Genomic DNA, 15,629 nt, shown 5'->3' with positions numbered 1-15,629 from the left:
GAGGCCCAGCCTAAAGCGAGGGTAAGTCCCAGTAGAGTGCAGTGCTTCAGTGTAAACTCTTTGAAGGAGGAAGGTAAGAGTGAGTGGGGGCTGTTCCTGGTTCTGGTCCTGTATGTGTGTGTGTGTGGGGTGGATGTGGAGGGTCAGGTTTATCCCCACAGGCAAGGGAGGCCTTGGCCTGCGGCTGAACCTCACACTCTGACAGCTGGTGTTGACCTGAACTGTGCCCCCCATGGGTCACCTCCCCTTCTCACACACACGCATCAGGAGACCGCATACTCCCTCCTGCATGTTTTTACAGAAGAACCACAAACACCTGAAGAGGAAGAGGCGAATATACGTTCTCTGACACAGGCACACAAACACGAGAGAGAGAAAGCAGAGGAATTTCTTTAGGATTTATTTCACCTGTGTGGTGAATAGAAAAATAGGATGAAGACAAAACTTTTGAAGGGAAATCTAGAGACCATTTTTAATTCATTGCTTGCGTAGTTAAAAAAAAATCCATAACAAATTCAAAACATTTGCATTAAGAGCTTTGTGCCTTTCTTTTCCCTGCAACCAAGAGAAAACAAAGTTAAAGTATCTTTGGAATCCATCTTAAGGGCTAATTATAATACATATCATAATCTGCTTTATCTACTACATCAAAAGTCCTATAAATATTTTTTTCCTCATATTTATATGCTGAAGTAGCATTCAAGATTGGAGCGTCTTTTAATATTACACTTTTTAAAAAAAAATGGCAGAACAAAACAGTATGAACAGAAGTACCACCAAAGTTCAGCAAGTCACATTTTTCAGTAAAGAAAACCTTATTCGTGCAACTACATTTAACAAAAAGTAAAAGTACCACGTATGTAACCTTCAGAATATTTTCATCTTAAGCATGATTCTGTACAATTTTGCATGTTTTTCCTACCTCCCACAGTAGTCAACACAAGCGTACAATGACGTAAGCCGCACACACCATTGAGGCTTCTCCATTTCACCAACATTTGTAAGCATTAGTATGTCAGTAAATGACAGCTCTGCCTGTGTCACCTCAAATACAGACCATCACGTGAGGCACTACCCTAGCATTTCCCTGTTGGACCAGTCTTTCTCTGAGACCATTAATGCAAAAAGAAGCAGACACATTGTGAAACATGGTTTCAATTCCACACATCCGGTCATCTTTGGTATCGGGACAGTGGAATGCATAGTTGCAGTGATAAGAGGGAGCTGGTCAGATGTGGTGCTGCTCAGCATATGTTTCAACTCCAGCCTCTATAAAGACAGCTCCACGCTGCTGTTTGGCCTCGGGGAAACAGGCGAGGAGAAGGAAAGAAGGGAGGGAAGGGAGGGAGAGAAAAAAGGGGTGAGGCGTCTCTTTTTAATTCCTGGGTTCTGTAGGGCTTGTGGTGAGAGCAGTCAGAGAGATAGAGACAAGAGAAAGAAAGCGAGTGAGCAGAGCTTCCTCCAGCCCAGGAAGGAAGGAAGAGTTTCCGCTAGCGTCTGACTGTCTGACTTGCAAGAATGTCGCATTTGTGGCAGGGCTTCGCTCCTTTTTTTTTTTTTGGCAGGCTGTCTGTGACCAGCTGTCTCCTTTTCCTCAGTTTTCTCTTTCTCTGTTCCTCTGTCGCTTCACGTGTCTCCCTTCCAACCCAGTTTGTTTGGATTCTGCTCGGCTACAGCCACTGCCGAGGAACTCAGAAGCTGATTGGTTTGTCGGATACGGTCCATATCGTCTTTTATTTCAGTCCAATATTTTCCCATTAATTTCAGCGTAAAGGTCCAGAGGTGGAGGGAGTCTGGTTAATGGGGCTTGGGAGTCAATCTCTCTGGGTCAGGTTAGTTTGAGGCAGGTCTGCCCTCCTCGCCCCTGCCCGTCCTCTCCTACGAAGGAGTCTTGGCCTCGTATCTTCCCACCACCGTGGAGCCGTTACCGTTTTCCTGCTTGGGGGAGGAGCACCCTGGGGTGGGGCCGCTATACGGAGAGGAGCTGCTGCTGGTGGAGGTGCGTCTGTGGGGCAGGGACAGGGAGAGAGGCAGGGGGGTGTCAGATGGCGTGGTCAGGGGGTCCCGATCCCGTTCTGGGGGGCGTAGCGCGGCAGAAGGCGGAAACGGGAACGCCAGCGGGAATCCAGTCATGTAGAAAAGCCTGCCAACACGGCGCGCCACCTGAGGAGACGGGGGGAGACCATATGACTGTCAGTGCAGCCTGTTGAGTGTTGAATAATGGACTAATGCTGTATTTTAAACAGAGAGAGAGAGAGAGAAGAAGAGAGGCTGCAGTCTGTGGGGCTGGCTAAGTTTAAGGGAATCATCTATGCTACACTAGCTAGTTTGTCTTTGGCCTACGGACAGAAACACACATTCAAACACACAACAAGTCCACTTGATCACACACAAACACACACGCAGGTCTGTGGTGTGTGTACCTGTGAGCGGATCTTGAGCGCAGGCCCCAGCTTTAGTCCCATGGTGCTGAGCAGGTGCTCCTCAGTGAGCAGCGGTAATGTCTCTCCATCAATGGCCTGCTCCCGAAACACCTGGCAGAGACACAGCCGCTTCAGCCACAGCCCCGACATATACACACAAACGCACTACACACACGTTCATTCACACAACCTACAAAACAGTGGCTCTATTCCAAAATGTCACACACCCATTTTGAGAGGAAAAGCTGAAGATTATCATTCAACATTTTTACAAGGATGCAGGTGTGGAGAACATGTGGGCTGATTTAGGTTTTAAGCAGCATTTCTGATTTAGTTTTTTTCAGCTGTCTCTTTATATAATATCCACATGCACATATGTGTATTGAGTGTTATTGGTCTCTGGAATCAGTCCTCCTGTCCAAACTGGCCATAAAGAAATCTGTTCATAGCGTGACTTCAATATAAGAGAGAGAGGAACACACTTTACAGTATTACTCCTTGCAGAAAGGATTTTCATCTGAAGTTAAAAGGGAATTTCGTACCAAGAAGACAGCTGAAGTCTCACATTAGCCTCAGATGAACTTTATAAATCTTTTCGCTTGGAACAAGGACTGTTTCCATCTCTTATATTGGAGTCACGTAAGGAAGGAATTAACTTCACACTACAGCCAGAATGATTACAGCGACACATATCTGCATGGGAGTATAGTTTTTAGACTTTTCAAATACTTATTTGTTTTTCTTTAAAAATGTATGTTCTGTTTTGTGAAAGAGAGAAATAAAAGGTAAGACTGGTTCATTTTTCTCAAAAGCTGGATATTTCATTTTGGAACAGTAGATGTATACACACACAAATACACATTTCATTCACACAAACTACAGGTGTACACCCCACATGCACTGCTAACTCACCCTCATTCACACAAAGCCCACAAATATGGCTACAATGATAAATATGGCCATTCATGCATCCACACACATCCACAATAAACATGGAAAAAACTGCTGTGCAGGTTTAGTGCTTCTATCGATATATAACGAGATGTCTTTTTTGAAAGTACTACAGTAGAGCTGCAGTCTGTATTATATCTTGGTCACTATTCTTCTATGGTTTGTAGTCGTCAGCCTGCCCCTGGCCTCTCTCTTTCTCTCTCTCCTCCCTTTCCCTATGTCCTCACCTGTGTGTATTCAGCACATCCAGTCAGGCTGCTTATGAAGCCACACACGTCCTCCACACTCCACTTGCTGATGTCCTCCACAGGGTTTGTTGTCGCTGAGTCCTCCCCATCCATGAAAAGACCTCCCATAGAGCCTGAAAGAGCAGCAGTGGGTGAAAATGACATGTCAATATAAACACCGTGTACAAAGTTGCTATTTAGACAGAGGATGTTTTTAAATTTTTTTTTACTGATGCAGAACCTGAAAACTGCGAGCTTAGAGACACATTTGAACTACATTTAGGCAAACGCTGACAGCACATTTTCTGAAGTCCTGTGGTTTAGTCATCAGGTTGAGTTTGAGAAGAAAACTTTTAACAAATAAATGATAAGGCAGGTGGAAGTGGGTCAGTAATCTAGTGAAGTAGTAATGATTGATTTCATTATCAGTTAATCTGTGAATGATGTTTTGTTCAGTTTGTAGTTTATTGTATGTAAATGTATACTGAAAAACAATGCATTTCGTACTTTTGCCTCATAAATCACTTAATTTGATTAAAAAAAAAATAAGAATGAAAAATTAGAAAATTGTTGTGGAATAACTTTCTGTTGTGATTTATGGATAGGCCAACAAATAGTTTCAGATCTACTGACAAGATTTCAATCTTCTGTCATTAAGTTGCTCATAGTGGGAATTTGTATAATGATGAGATAAAGTTAGTTTATGGTTTTCTTATGTGTGCAGTAATAAGTTAAGATAGCAGCTGTGTTATTACGCATATGGACATGCCGTGTGCGTGTGTGTGTGTGTGTGTGTGTGTGTGTGTGTGTGTGTGTGTGTGTGCGTGTGCGCAGTATGTATGTGAACAAATAAACCCCTCCTCACTGCCCACGTGGCTGTGGTGTGCATGAGGGTCACAATGGGGTCACAATGGGGTCAGAGGCAGGGCCCCTAACAGGGAGAGGTCTCCACACTGGAGACACGCACACAGAGAGTGACGCTAATGGATTTCACATGTTGTCTTTCTTAGCCTTATGTGTGTTTGTGTGTGTGAGTTTCTCACCCGTATGAAAGTAGGGATTGGCATAGGGGAATCCAAAGGGCAACGACTGGGCGTGAAGAGCGGGCAACGGGGGCATGAACCCAGGTGGCAGGTGGTACTTGACTTCAGCCTTGCCCAGTCCAGGGGTGAAAAGGTGGCGACTGGGTGAGTCGGTGCCTGCTGAACTACCAGGGGGGCTCAGTCTGCCTGAGCTCTCTCCAGTCTCCTTGGCACTGTCACATGTTCCCTTGCTGCCAGTCTCTTTACCCCTGTCTCTCTCCCTGTCCCTGGGTTTACTGCTGGACTTGGCACTGACACTGTCCTGCCTCTCCTCACACATCTCTGTCTCACTGTCCGAGTCCTTCATCTCCTCATCCTGCACCTCCCTGTCTTCCTCTCTCCCTCGATCCTCTCTCCCTCCTGTGTGATCCCCAGCACGGAGCAGTGTCTGGGGTCCCCTTCGGGGGGCCTTCCTGGAGTCAACATCTGGCCCAGCAGTGGAGCTCTGTGCCTGGGTGTCTTTGGGTGTGGAGGACACCCCTGGTTGTTGCTGCTGGTGGTGGTGGTGGTGGTTGAGGGTTAGGAGGGGTGTGGCAGCCCCATGGCGAAGCACCAGCATTGCATTTGAGCGGCGGGCCAGTTCCTCACGGAGTGGGTGACCCTCTGGGATGTCATGGAGGCTCCGCAGGGCTGGATGGTCGGGGGGAAGACCAGGAGGTAGAGCTCCCAGATGGTCAGAGCCCAGAAGACGCTGCTGCTGTCGCTGGTGGAGACTTTCCAATTCTTTCTGTCTCAGCAGCTCTGCCGACATCTCAAGTCTGAGGCGGTGAAACATACAGGGACTTTAACCTACATTTATATCACTGCTTGCATGGGAGTACATTAAAAACTGTCCACAACTTTGCCTTATCCAAAAAATGTCATTATTACATACTGTAACATTACAGCGCACACACACCTGGCCAGATTCTGCTTCCTCAACATCTCCTGTTGCCGAGCAAAGATCTCGGCTTGAGCTGGTTGGAGGAAACTATAACCTGTGATAGAAACGGAAAGAGAATGTGCGCCTGTAAGCAAACATTTGGTGACATGTAAGCTCCCAAATGTGGAAATAACACAAAATCTATGAAAACACACAATACAATTTGAAAAAGTATAATTTAATCATCCGGTTTGGTACAGAGCCATGGAAACTCTACCAGTGCAGACATATATGTATATTTTACAAGTATACATACATGCCAGGCATACTCTATGCATACCCATTGGTACTGTGCATTAATATGAACTATAGCCTTCGCATGATTGATGACTCACCAGGGGCCTGGCAAAGAGCTGAGGGCATGCCCAGGAAAGGAGGCCGCAGGTGAGGTCCTAAGGCGATGTGAGGGGCAGTTGGAGGGGACAGTAGGGGAGGAGGGTGGGACAGTTCTCTGTGGACACAAATATGAAAAGGACAACTTTTAAGTTCAAGTTGGATTTCATTGGATATACTATTGACTATTAAACTGACCAAAGCGAGTGTGAGGGGCTGCATAATGTAAGATTCCCTACGTTAAAAGAATAGTTTTAATAATTTTGTGTTTTCCTCTCCTCTCAGTACGTCTCAACTCTTTTTTCGTGCGTGTGTGCATGCTGCCACACCAATGAATGCAGTGTATTTTTATCAGTGGTGCTCCAGAGGCCCCCGTGTCGCCCCAGTGCCTCATCAGTCTTGTCACGCCGCAGCAAGCGCCGCTGGCCATTGCTGTACCCTGGACTGCTGCCTTTCCTTCCTTCCCCTGCCGCCACACACACACATACACACACACACACACTCTAGACTCACACACATAATGAGGGCTGAATGCACAATGCCAGTGTGTCATGCTCCGACAGCTGGGGCGGCCCCTGCGTCTTGACCGGGGCCACGGGCTGAAGGACCTTCTAATTAACACTCATCCCTCCTCTCCTCTCCTCTCTCCCTTTTTTACGCCCTTCTGCCTGTTTCCCTCCCTTTCTCCCTCTCACTCTCTAGGCTGCATTGAAACCGGTGAAAAGATGGAGCGTCCTGCAACCTCTGCTTCTGAAAAGGCCTCTCCATTATTGGCTTCCTCTTTTGTCCTCCTTGAGGGGGAGAGGCGCCTCTCACCTTTCTCCCTCTCTGCCTCTTGTTCTGTCTTACCCATCTTTTTTCTGTTCTTTACTCCCGTCTTTCTACTTCTCTATGACCTCTGAAAATCTGTCTTGTTCACTCCTTTCTTCTCCTCCACTTTTACTTCTTTTACCTCTCCCTCTATATTTAATTCTCTCCCCTCTTCATCACTCCATCTCAACCTGTCTCATTCTGCCTCGTGTTGCCTCTCTGTATTTCTTTCAGTTTCTCTCACAGTTCTTTTTTCACTGTAATCCTCTCTCTCTCTCTTTCTTTCTCTCTCTCTCTATTTTGTCCCTTTTTCTCTGTTTTTCTCTCAGTTTCATGACATCTTCATGGGTACAGGGACATGGTTTTAAAAAAGCGGATACAAATCTGTCATAAGAGTGAGGCATCTGCACCTTGACCCTTTGAAAGTGTCAAAGTGTGTGAGGCTTCGAGCTTGGAGTGGATGATGACGCTCACTGTCCCAAACCACAGCCATTTCCAGGGCCTTTCCTGAGCTCACCTCTCTAGCTTCCTACCCACACCTCTTCCCTCTCCTGTCTCTCTCGTTTCTCTCCTCCTGAGCTGCTGCTATCACACCAATCAGAGCTCAGCTGTGTGTGACTGCCGCTGCACAAAAGCATACATGGGAAACAAGCTGAGGAAAACAACAAAATCAAAACCAACACTGGGACGCATGCAACCGCAAATATTGTTTTGCAAACGTGTTCAAATTAGCTAGCGCCTGCATGTCTCCTGCCTCACTAAATGGAGAGAGAGAGAGAGAGAGAGAGAGAGAGAGAGGAACTGCAAGGAGGGAGGGCATGCATACAAGAGCGGGGAGATGAGATGGGGGGGGAGCCAGTACTCAGAGGATGGTGGTGGTGGTGTGGCGGGGGGGTGAAAACCATTCATCGATCGTCTCCGCCGCTGAAATGTTAATGCTAATCGTATAACCGCTCTCTCCGGCGGTGCCTCACACTCCAGTGGCAGCTCCAATTAATCTTGGGTGAGGGCTGCGGCGCGTGACCCCGGAGCCGCGAGCCGGGGCCCCGCTAGCCGCTGCTTATGTAATTACACCGCCCAGTGTGTAATCACCTGGCCTAATCCCTCGGGGCTAGCAATTAGCCTTGCGACGCACAGTTCCACTAGGCTACGTTAAGGCGTCCGCAAAACTCCCATCCACCCCCGCCATGGCTCCCGCATGCCAAGCTCCCATCACCCCCCCCTCCTTTCTGATATTCCCTCTCTTTCTTCCCTCTCCTTGCACCGCCTACCCTCGCCTAGCGTTAGCCCGCAGATGAATAACGGTCAATTAAAGCTGCATGACTGGGGCTGCCAGGCGTCTGCGCCACCATAATTAGGCCTAATCACGGGGAGTGAGAGAGACTGAGAGAGAGAGAGACAGAAGAGAAAGAGTGTGCGTCTGACACTCCCCTCCACTCCCTTCCTCCATCTCTCCCTCTCTTCCTCCTTTTATAGGAGGCAATTTTAAGGGAGGAGTGGCAGACATTAGCCGTTTTGATCTGGGGCTGTGTGTGTGTGTGTGTGGTTTTCTGTTAGGCCTATCTGTGCATTTTGTTGGCAAACCACTAACATGCTATAAAAAGACGAGGCAAAAACACTTTTGCATGAGACTCAAAATAGGCAGATTCACAAATGCAAGGTGGGCTCATAATCACGCAAAACTATATCACTGGATGCTCTCTCGCTCTCTCTCTCTCTCTCTCTCTCTCTCTCTCTCTCTCTCTCGCTCTCTCTCTGTGTCTCTCTCTCTCTCTCTCTCTCTCTCTCTGTGTCTCTCTCTCTCTCTCTCTCTCGCTCTCTCTCTGTGTCTCTCTGCCTGCAGTGAGGCCAGGGGCTCCTGGGGAATTCACTGGTGTGTGACGACCTGTCAGAGTGGCGACAGCGGTCCCGTCCCGCAGCAGCCCAGGCAGTGTGTGCGTGTATGTGCGCCTGTGTAAGTGTGTGTGTCCGGGTGTAGGGGAGGGTGTGTGTGTATGTGTGTGTGTGTGACAGGGCTGCCCTTAATGACGGGAGCGTGGGGGGATTAGGAGCGCCGCGCGGCCGCCCTCGGCTCCTTCTCCGCAGGAACACATTTACACAGGAAGCTCATTAAAATGGATGAGGCTCCCTCCACGCTCGCGCTCTCGCTCTCCCTCCCTCCCTCCCTTCCTCTCCTTATCTCACACTCTCTCGATCCCCTCACTCCCTATTTTGGTTCATATCTCTCTCTCCGTCACTTCGTCCTCTCGCCATCTCCTCTCTTCCTCTCTTTTGCTTCGCTCTCTTCATCCCCATTTTTAACCCCCATATTTTCCTCTCTCTCTCTCTCTCTCTCTCCCCCCTTTCTCTTTGCTTTTCTCCATCCCTCCCTTATTTGCCTTGCAGATGCTTGGTGAGCTTAGTGCCATTTAAGGCCAGACAAATGGAGCGCCAGGCTCTAAGCCCATCGAGCGGCCCTAATGATTTGTTTTTAACAATGGGCCCTAATGGGCCCCAGATAATCAATGATGAGGGGTCGATGGAAAGGTGAGCCACGGAGAGAGTTAGAGAGGGGGAGAGGGGGAGAGCTTCCGTGGCTTACTCACATTCTCAGCCTCTCTGTTTTTTGCTTTTACCTGCCAATTATCTCGATTTTAATTTTCTCTTCACTTTCCACTCAGGTCACTTCTTAACTTTTTCCCTCTTTCTTTTTTTAGCAGGTTCTGTATATTTTATGAGGGCTGGATACAGTCTGGCCTTTAGACACATGTACACCATGGACCCAAAAGTATGTGAGGTTGTTGAACATCTTATTCCACACCTAATGGACATTGATATGCTGATATGACGGCCTCCACTCTTCTGTAAAGGCTTTCCTCCAGATTTAGGACCTGGCTGCAGGGATTTGTTCCCATTCGGCCACAAGAGCATTAATGAGGTTGTGCTCTGATGTTGGGTGATAAGGACTGGCATATTGCCTGCAATTCAGTTCATCCCAAAGGCATTATCATTTTGAAACACGAGGGCAACAAATTTGGAAGCATATTGTTGTAAAAAAAAATATTTAATGCTCTAGCAACAAAATTTTTCCTTAATTGGAAGCAAGGCATTGTCCACATACTTTTGGCCCTATAGTGAATTTGTACATGAGGATGTAAAGTTGAAACATACAGGTTTTTCATCATTCTTTGTCTTTTTCCCTTTTGTTCTTGCACTCTGATTTGGATAATGGCAGAAAGGGCACTTCACCATATTTTCCTCATTAAACCATCTTATTTATTCACTTAAAGTTCCAAAAATTGAGAGTGAAAGGGTTAAAAATGAGGCAAGGGGAGGTAGAGGGGGACGGAGTGAGGTAGAGATGGATGGAGGAAGGGAGAGGCCTAGTTAACTCTCCCCGGTCCTGTGTGGCTAATTACTCTATGTGCTGTCGGAGAACAGCCGCGGCTCACTGACTACATTCACACTGCACTACTGGCCACACACACACACACACACACACACACACACACAAATTAGCAGACATATTCACACAAACAAACCCAAATTCAATCCACCTAGATGAGCACGCATGCAGACCGCCAGCTTGAAAAATGGAACAAACAAACACATGAACAATCAGCGCCCCCTCAACACACACACACACACACACACACACTATATATATACACCCCCACAGCCTCCCAGAGCTGCACCACACAGCGCCTGGCCGCTCTGCTTCCTGCTTATATCCCCACCTCTACCCCTCACCACCCCCTTCTCTCTCACACGCACACACAAACACACAAACACACACACAACCCACCACCCCCCCTGCTGCCGCACCGCCGGCCCATTATCGATCCCCCGCCTCTCTCCGCGCCACATAAATAATCGACAAGCAATTACCCGCCCACTCCCGCTGCCCCCGGCTTTGTTTGGGAGGCGCAGGGGCCAGCGCTGGGGGGAGTGGAGGGAGGAAGAGCCAGGGATGCAGGCGTGCAGCTCCACAGTGATAGCCAAGAGGTTATTGGATCCTTAGTTTAGCCATGTATGTGGAGATGCACATGCATTCACACACACGCACACACACAACCGTGCACTGCAACACACCGAAAAAAACAAATATGAGACCAGATCTTGCTGAGGAAGCTAGGAATTGGCGGAAGAATGGAGAGGAAAAAGTGCAGTGGTGTGGTGATGCAAACTGGCAGGTGATTAACTCCTTCTACTCTTTCTCCTGCTGACAACCTTTTTCTGAAAAAACAGAACATTGTTCCATTGTGATTTCCACATTTATATGCGCTCACATCAACTGGCGCCTCTTATGCAGTATATATGTGTGTGTATGTGTGTGTGTGTGTGTGTGTGTGGGGGGGGGATGTGTGTTGGGCTCTATTAATGATGAATATTGCTGGTATTGCAAGCAGAGCAGGGTTGCGGTTTCAACAGCTAGCTACGGCTGGGCTCATGTAGAGATTTGGATTGCAAGCTAGTGTGTGTGTTTTGCATCCATTTCTTACCTGTCGGTGTAATGTGCATCCCGGTGCTGCGGCAGACCCTGCTTGCGTCTTTGGCTGGACGAAGAGGAGCTCCCCGCCGAGGGCAGGTGAGCTTCTAAGGCCGCTGGATTCCTCACGGCTGCAGCCAACGCCTCCTGGCGAGCACGCAGCATTTCTGAAATTAGGAGTGAAGGGGCGAAACAGGGAGAGCACAGAGGAGGGAGAGAGATGGGAAGATAGAGTTGAGATGACAAAGATGATGAGGGATTAATAGTTGAGGCAAAGAGGAAAGAAAAGACGGATCAGAGGAGGCAAGGTAGGAGGGAGAGAGAAGCAGAGAGACAGGAGAACAAAGACAAATTAAGTATCCAGCTGGTAACGTCTATTCTAAGATATTAACAGAAACAAAAATTTTTTAAATCTTACTGACTATACACTTCACCAGCTTATAGTTGATGGCTTATGTGAAGTGTGTTGTACATTAGCTGTAAGTGTGAACAAGTGTGGCAAAATAGCGCAAGTGAAGCATACTTTAAAAAGTTGTTTATTGTCCTGTAGTGATGAATGTGAGGTATGCAGATAGCTCATAAAAAAACTCCACTCAGCCCATTCCACATTAATACTAAAAAATGACTGTCATGCATTTTCTAATCCCCATCTTACATATATATATATATATATATATATATATATATATATATATATATATATATATATATATATATATAATATATATATATATATATATATATGCATACAGACACACATCAGCAGATAAACACACACACACACACACACACACACACACACAGACACACACACACAACAAGGATAAACAAAAAGGACATTTTGGCAGAGGTGTATGAAATTAGCACATAGCACTAAAATCCATCTGTCACGCTTTGGAACTGAGCTGACCATTTTTAAGCAAATGTGAGGAAATGAAGAGGTAGACGCACAAAAAATGATTGTGTGTGATGTTTTCTACACAAATAATGGCCAGCGTGTTTTTGTATGGACGAGCAAAAAGCGACTTAACAAGAAGGACTCAGTGTTTTTACCCCTCCCCACCTCCGCCACCATCAGGCCTTCTTCCCTCTATTGCTGCCTGCCCTCTCTCTCCACCTATTGCCCTCTACCGCTCGCCTCATTCCACCTCTTTCTTTGCTCATCCCCTCTCTCTCTCTCTCTCTCTCTCTCCCCCTCTCTCCCCCTCTCCCAGCAAGCCCGGTTCTCTCTCACCCTCGTAGGAGAAGAGGCCTCATCATTATCAGCCAGGCCAGGCCACACCAGGAGACATGGCTTCTAATGAGAGAAAAATCCATCCTGCTCTCTCTCTCCTCCCTCTCTCTGCCTCAATCTATCTATCCTCTCTCGCCGCTCTTCTGCGCCTCCTCCCCCCTCCCACCCCCTCTTTTTTAATTAGACAGATCCCTCGGGAGCTAGGGGCCATTTCCGCCGCCGGTACGGGTGTGACGTGTGTTTGTGTGTGTCTGTGTGATTTAGGTGCTTGCATGTGCGTGCCTGACTGTGTGTTTATGTGTGTTGTGTGCATGCGTGTGTGCGCGCTGAAGCAGTTGAGCGGGCGCCGAGGTGGGGGGGGTGAAGCGACAGATATTAATGCGGCCTAGCTCCGGTGTATCGATCTGTTTGCTGCGCCAGGCCGCAGGGGACTCGGCTGGCGGCAGACAAGGGTGTGTGCGTGTGTGTGTGTGGGGGTGGGTAAGGGAGGGGGGGGTTTGTGAGAGATAAGGGAGGGATCAGAGGGAACCGGAGCCCCAGAGCACACACATACACACATACACACATACACAGTCTGTTGTGCACTTGCATACATGGTGCAGGGGTGACAGGGTGGAAGAGTTGACCTCTGTGAGTTTCCTGTGGTCACAATCCCACCTCACCAATTATTTTGTATGACTGGGTCAGTTAAATGGGTACTCCAGCTATTTAGTATTGCACTTTCATAAAGTTTGGGGACTTCGAAGCGTCAGATTTGAAAAAGAATGGTTAAAATCAATGCTGTAGAGTCTGAGATATCCTGACTATACTGAAGCCAAAAAATGAAACAAGGAAGAGACCCCAACTTTAGGCTGCTCACCTTAATTAGGATCCACCTCTAAAAACACTAGAAAACTAGAAAACTATACTTCCCATAATGCAACTCAATAGTGGCTTTCACTAGAGTCTCCCTGCCTTGTACACTCCCATGTCTTTTAAACACCGCACACCCAGTTTGTTACGCGTCTCCAAGCTGTGCAAGTTACATATAAGGGATAAGTTACTTGAGTAATACATTTTTCTCAGACATAGAAACAGACTTTATACAACTGTTTCCACATTAATACTGAGTTATACTGTTATTGGTACTCACTTTGACAAGGGTCGTGACCAGGAAAATACTGAGGCTGTAAGTCCAAATTCCACCAGCTGATTTCACTTTTTATGAATTTATTTCGGTGTTGAATTGTATTTTCTATCATTTAAAAAATAAAAAAGCTTTTTACTAGATTTATTTATTTCACCCTCAATGCTAAATGCTAACTTGGGGCCCTGTCTTTGACATGTACAATTAGTTGAGTGCCCCTTTAAACGCAAACAATACAAGCTGTATAAAACTATGGAAATCTAATTTATTTTGATAATTTGTCTATTATTTCCTCCATTTCTCCTATTTTACCATTCTCTTTTTATCTGGTCCATGTTTGTAAAGATCTACCACTGGGTCCATATTTTGCACTCTCTCTTTCTCTCTCTCTCTAATTCTCTTTGATGTGAACTGAGAAGAGCAGGGTCACCTGGGGCTCTACCCTTCAGTGTGTGTGTACACATAGTAAGTACTCAGATTCAGAATTTCCCCCTCTAAAACTCTTCGCCTTGCAGCTGTTGGAACACAAGGGTTGAGTCCCTCCAACTTCAAATTGGGAGTCCTAATTGAGGACACACAAACACACACACACACACACACACACACACACACACACACACACACATCTCTTCCTTTCCATGAGTTATTTTGGGAGGTCCCAGTTTACCACTCGGACCCATCCCGCTTATCCCTCTTTTGTGCCATCCCATTTTTCTCCCCACCATCATTCCTGGAGTTGCGCCTAAATCCCCTCGGTTAAGCCGGGTTTTTCTCGGTGTGAGAATGCAGAGGAGCGCTGCACTGATACAGCTTGGCCGGCCTTGTGATGGATTTGGTAGACTGGCAGGTACACAAAAGCCGACATCCATCCGCTAAAGCGCACCATACACCAGAAAATTAAGTATCTTTTCAGGAAGAGGTATTCAGCCAGTATCATGGGCTTAGCCAGCAGTAAATATGTGGCAAGTTTGTTGCACTGAATGTCTGTATTTTGACCAATCATGAGTTTCCAGGCTCCTTGGGATGATGATGATGATGATGATGATAAAGAGATGTCGTCCACAGCTTCATGTTTTAAATCAGACTCAACTGCAGGAGACAAAACAGAAGCACACCCCTTCCATCCTGCCCCTCCTTTCACTTTCATCTGGATCTCTACCCCCACCTCTCTTTTCTTTTCTCTCTCCCTCACTCTCCTTTCATCACATGAAGAGGGAGGGAAAGCCCTCCTGGCCATTTCTACAACCCTGCCACCCCTCCACCTCCACCCCCAGTTTCATCCCTCCCCCCTCCACTTCCCTACTCTTCTTTTGCCCATCAGGTCCGGAGAGAACCTCTCAAACAACACCTTGCACCCACACATTCATGCACACATCCACACACAAGCACACAAGAGTTCCTCCTCACCCCTGCCTCTTTCACGCACACACACTTTAATTTTCTGTGCCCTACACTTCAAACACATGAAAGGATGCTCTGCGGGGACCAAGGCTAAAGGGAAAGTTGGAGGTGGGGGTAAGGAAAAAGAAGGGTAGGAGGAGGAGGGGGTATAAAAGCGGTGCTTGAGATGGAGATGTATAGGAGAGATGGCGGTGGTGGGGGCCCAGGGGGGAGGGAGGAGGGGGCCACAGGGGCCCCGTCGGAGACCAGGTCAATGTCAAGGGGCTCTCGCTGAAGTGATTCGCGTCAGCCTCTCAAGAGACAAAACAGCCGCCCCTCCGTCCCACCTATACTGTTTGTGTGTGAGAGTGTCAGTTTCTTCAACCTCAAACTGTTAATTGGAGACGGAGGATGTGAAGGTAGTGTTATATTAAGTTTTCTGCATAAACTTGTAAGCAGTCAGTGTGATAGATGGAGGAAGTTGCCAGGTGGGGAAGAAAAGGAAAATTAGCCACACCAAAGGCTTGGCTGTCAGGGAGCGCTGGCAAAGCCTGAGATGCCCATGGCTCATCATCCGCTTAGAGGATGTGACACGCACAAACAACAGTGGATGTGAACACACACGTCGCTAAAAGGAAATCTTACCGTGAAGTTGTGTTTTAAATGGTAGTTG

At 47.3% G+C, this 15,629-nt stretch overlaps 1 protein-coding gene across 5 annotated transcripts in view; it reads right to left on the bottom strand.

The window, feature by feature from the left end:
• Positions 1–379: 379 nt before the first annotated feature.
• The window catches only part of samd11 (sterile alpha motif domain containing 11), a 52,223-nt gene continuing 36,973 nt past the window's right edge, over positions 380–15,629 (bottom strand). For 4 of the 5 annotated variants that reach the window (XM_051424237.1, XM_051424239.1, XM_051424241.1 and 1 more), the window contains exons 7-13: positions 11,230–11,383; positions 5,941–6,056; positions 5,582–5,660; positions 4,645–5,441; positions 3,602–3,735; positions 2,424–2,534; positions 380–2,163 (exon numbers count right to left, since the gene is read on the bottom strand). In XM_051424237.1, coding sequence (XP_051280197.1) covers positions 1,879–2,163; positions 2,424–2,534; positions 3,602–3,735; positions 4,645–5,441; positions 5,582–5,660; positions 5,941–6,056; positions 11,230–11,383 — 1,676 coding nt within the window. In that variant the 3' untranslated portion in view covers positions 380–1,878. The remainder of the gene's footprint in view (positions 2,164–2,423; positions 2,535–3,601; positions 3,736–4,644; positions 5,442–5,581; positions 5,661–5,940; positions 6,057–11,229; positions 11,384–15,629) is intronic. The other variant, XM_051424238.1, reaches the window with a different exon arrangement.

Source organism: Dicentrarchus labrax, unplaced genomic scaffold, assembly GCF_905237075.1.
Source record: "Dicentrarchus labrax unplaced genomic scaffold, dlabrax2021, whole genome shotgun sequence".
NCBI lineage: Eukaryota > Metazoa > Chordata > Actinopteri > Moronidae > Dicentrarchus > Dicentrarchus labrax.
The sequence above is the reverse complement of the archived record's forward strand: the minus strand, read 5'-3'. Positions and strand labels throughout refer to the sequence as shown.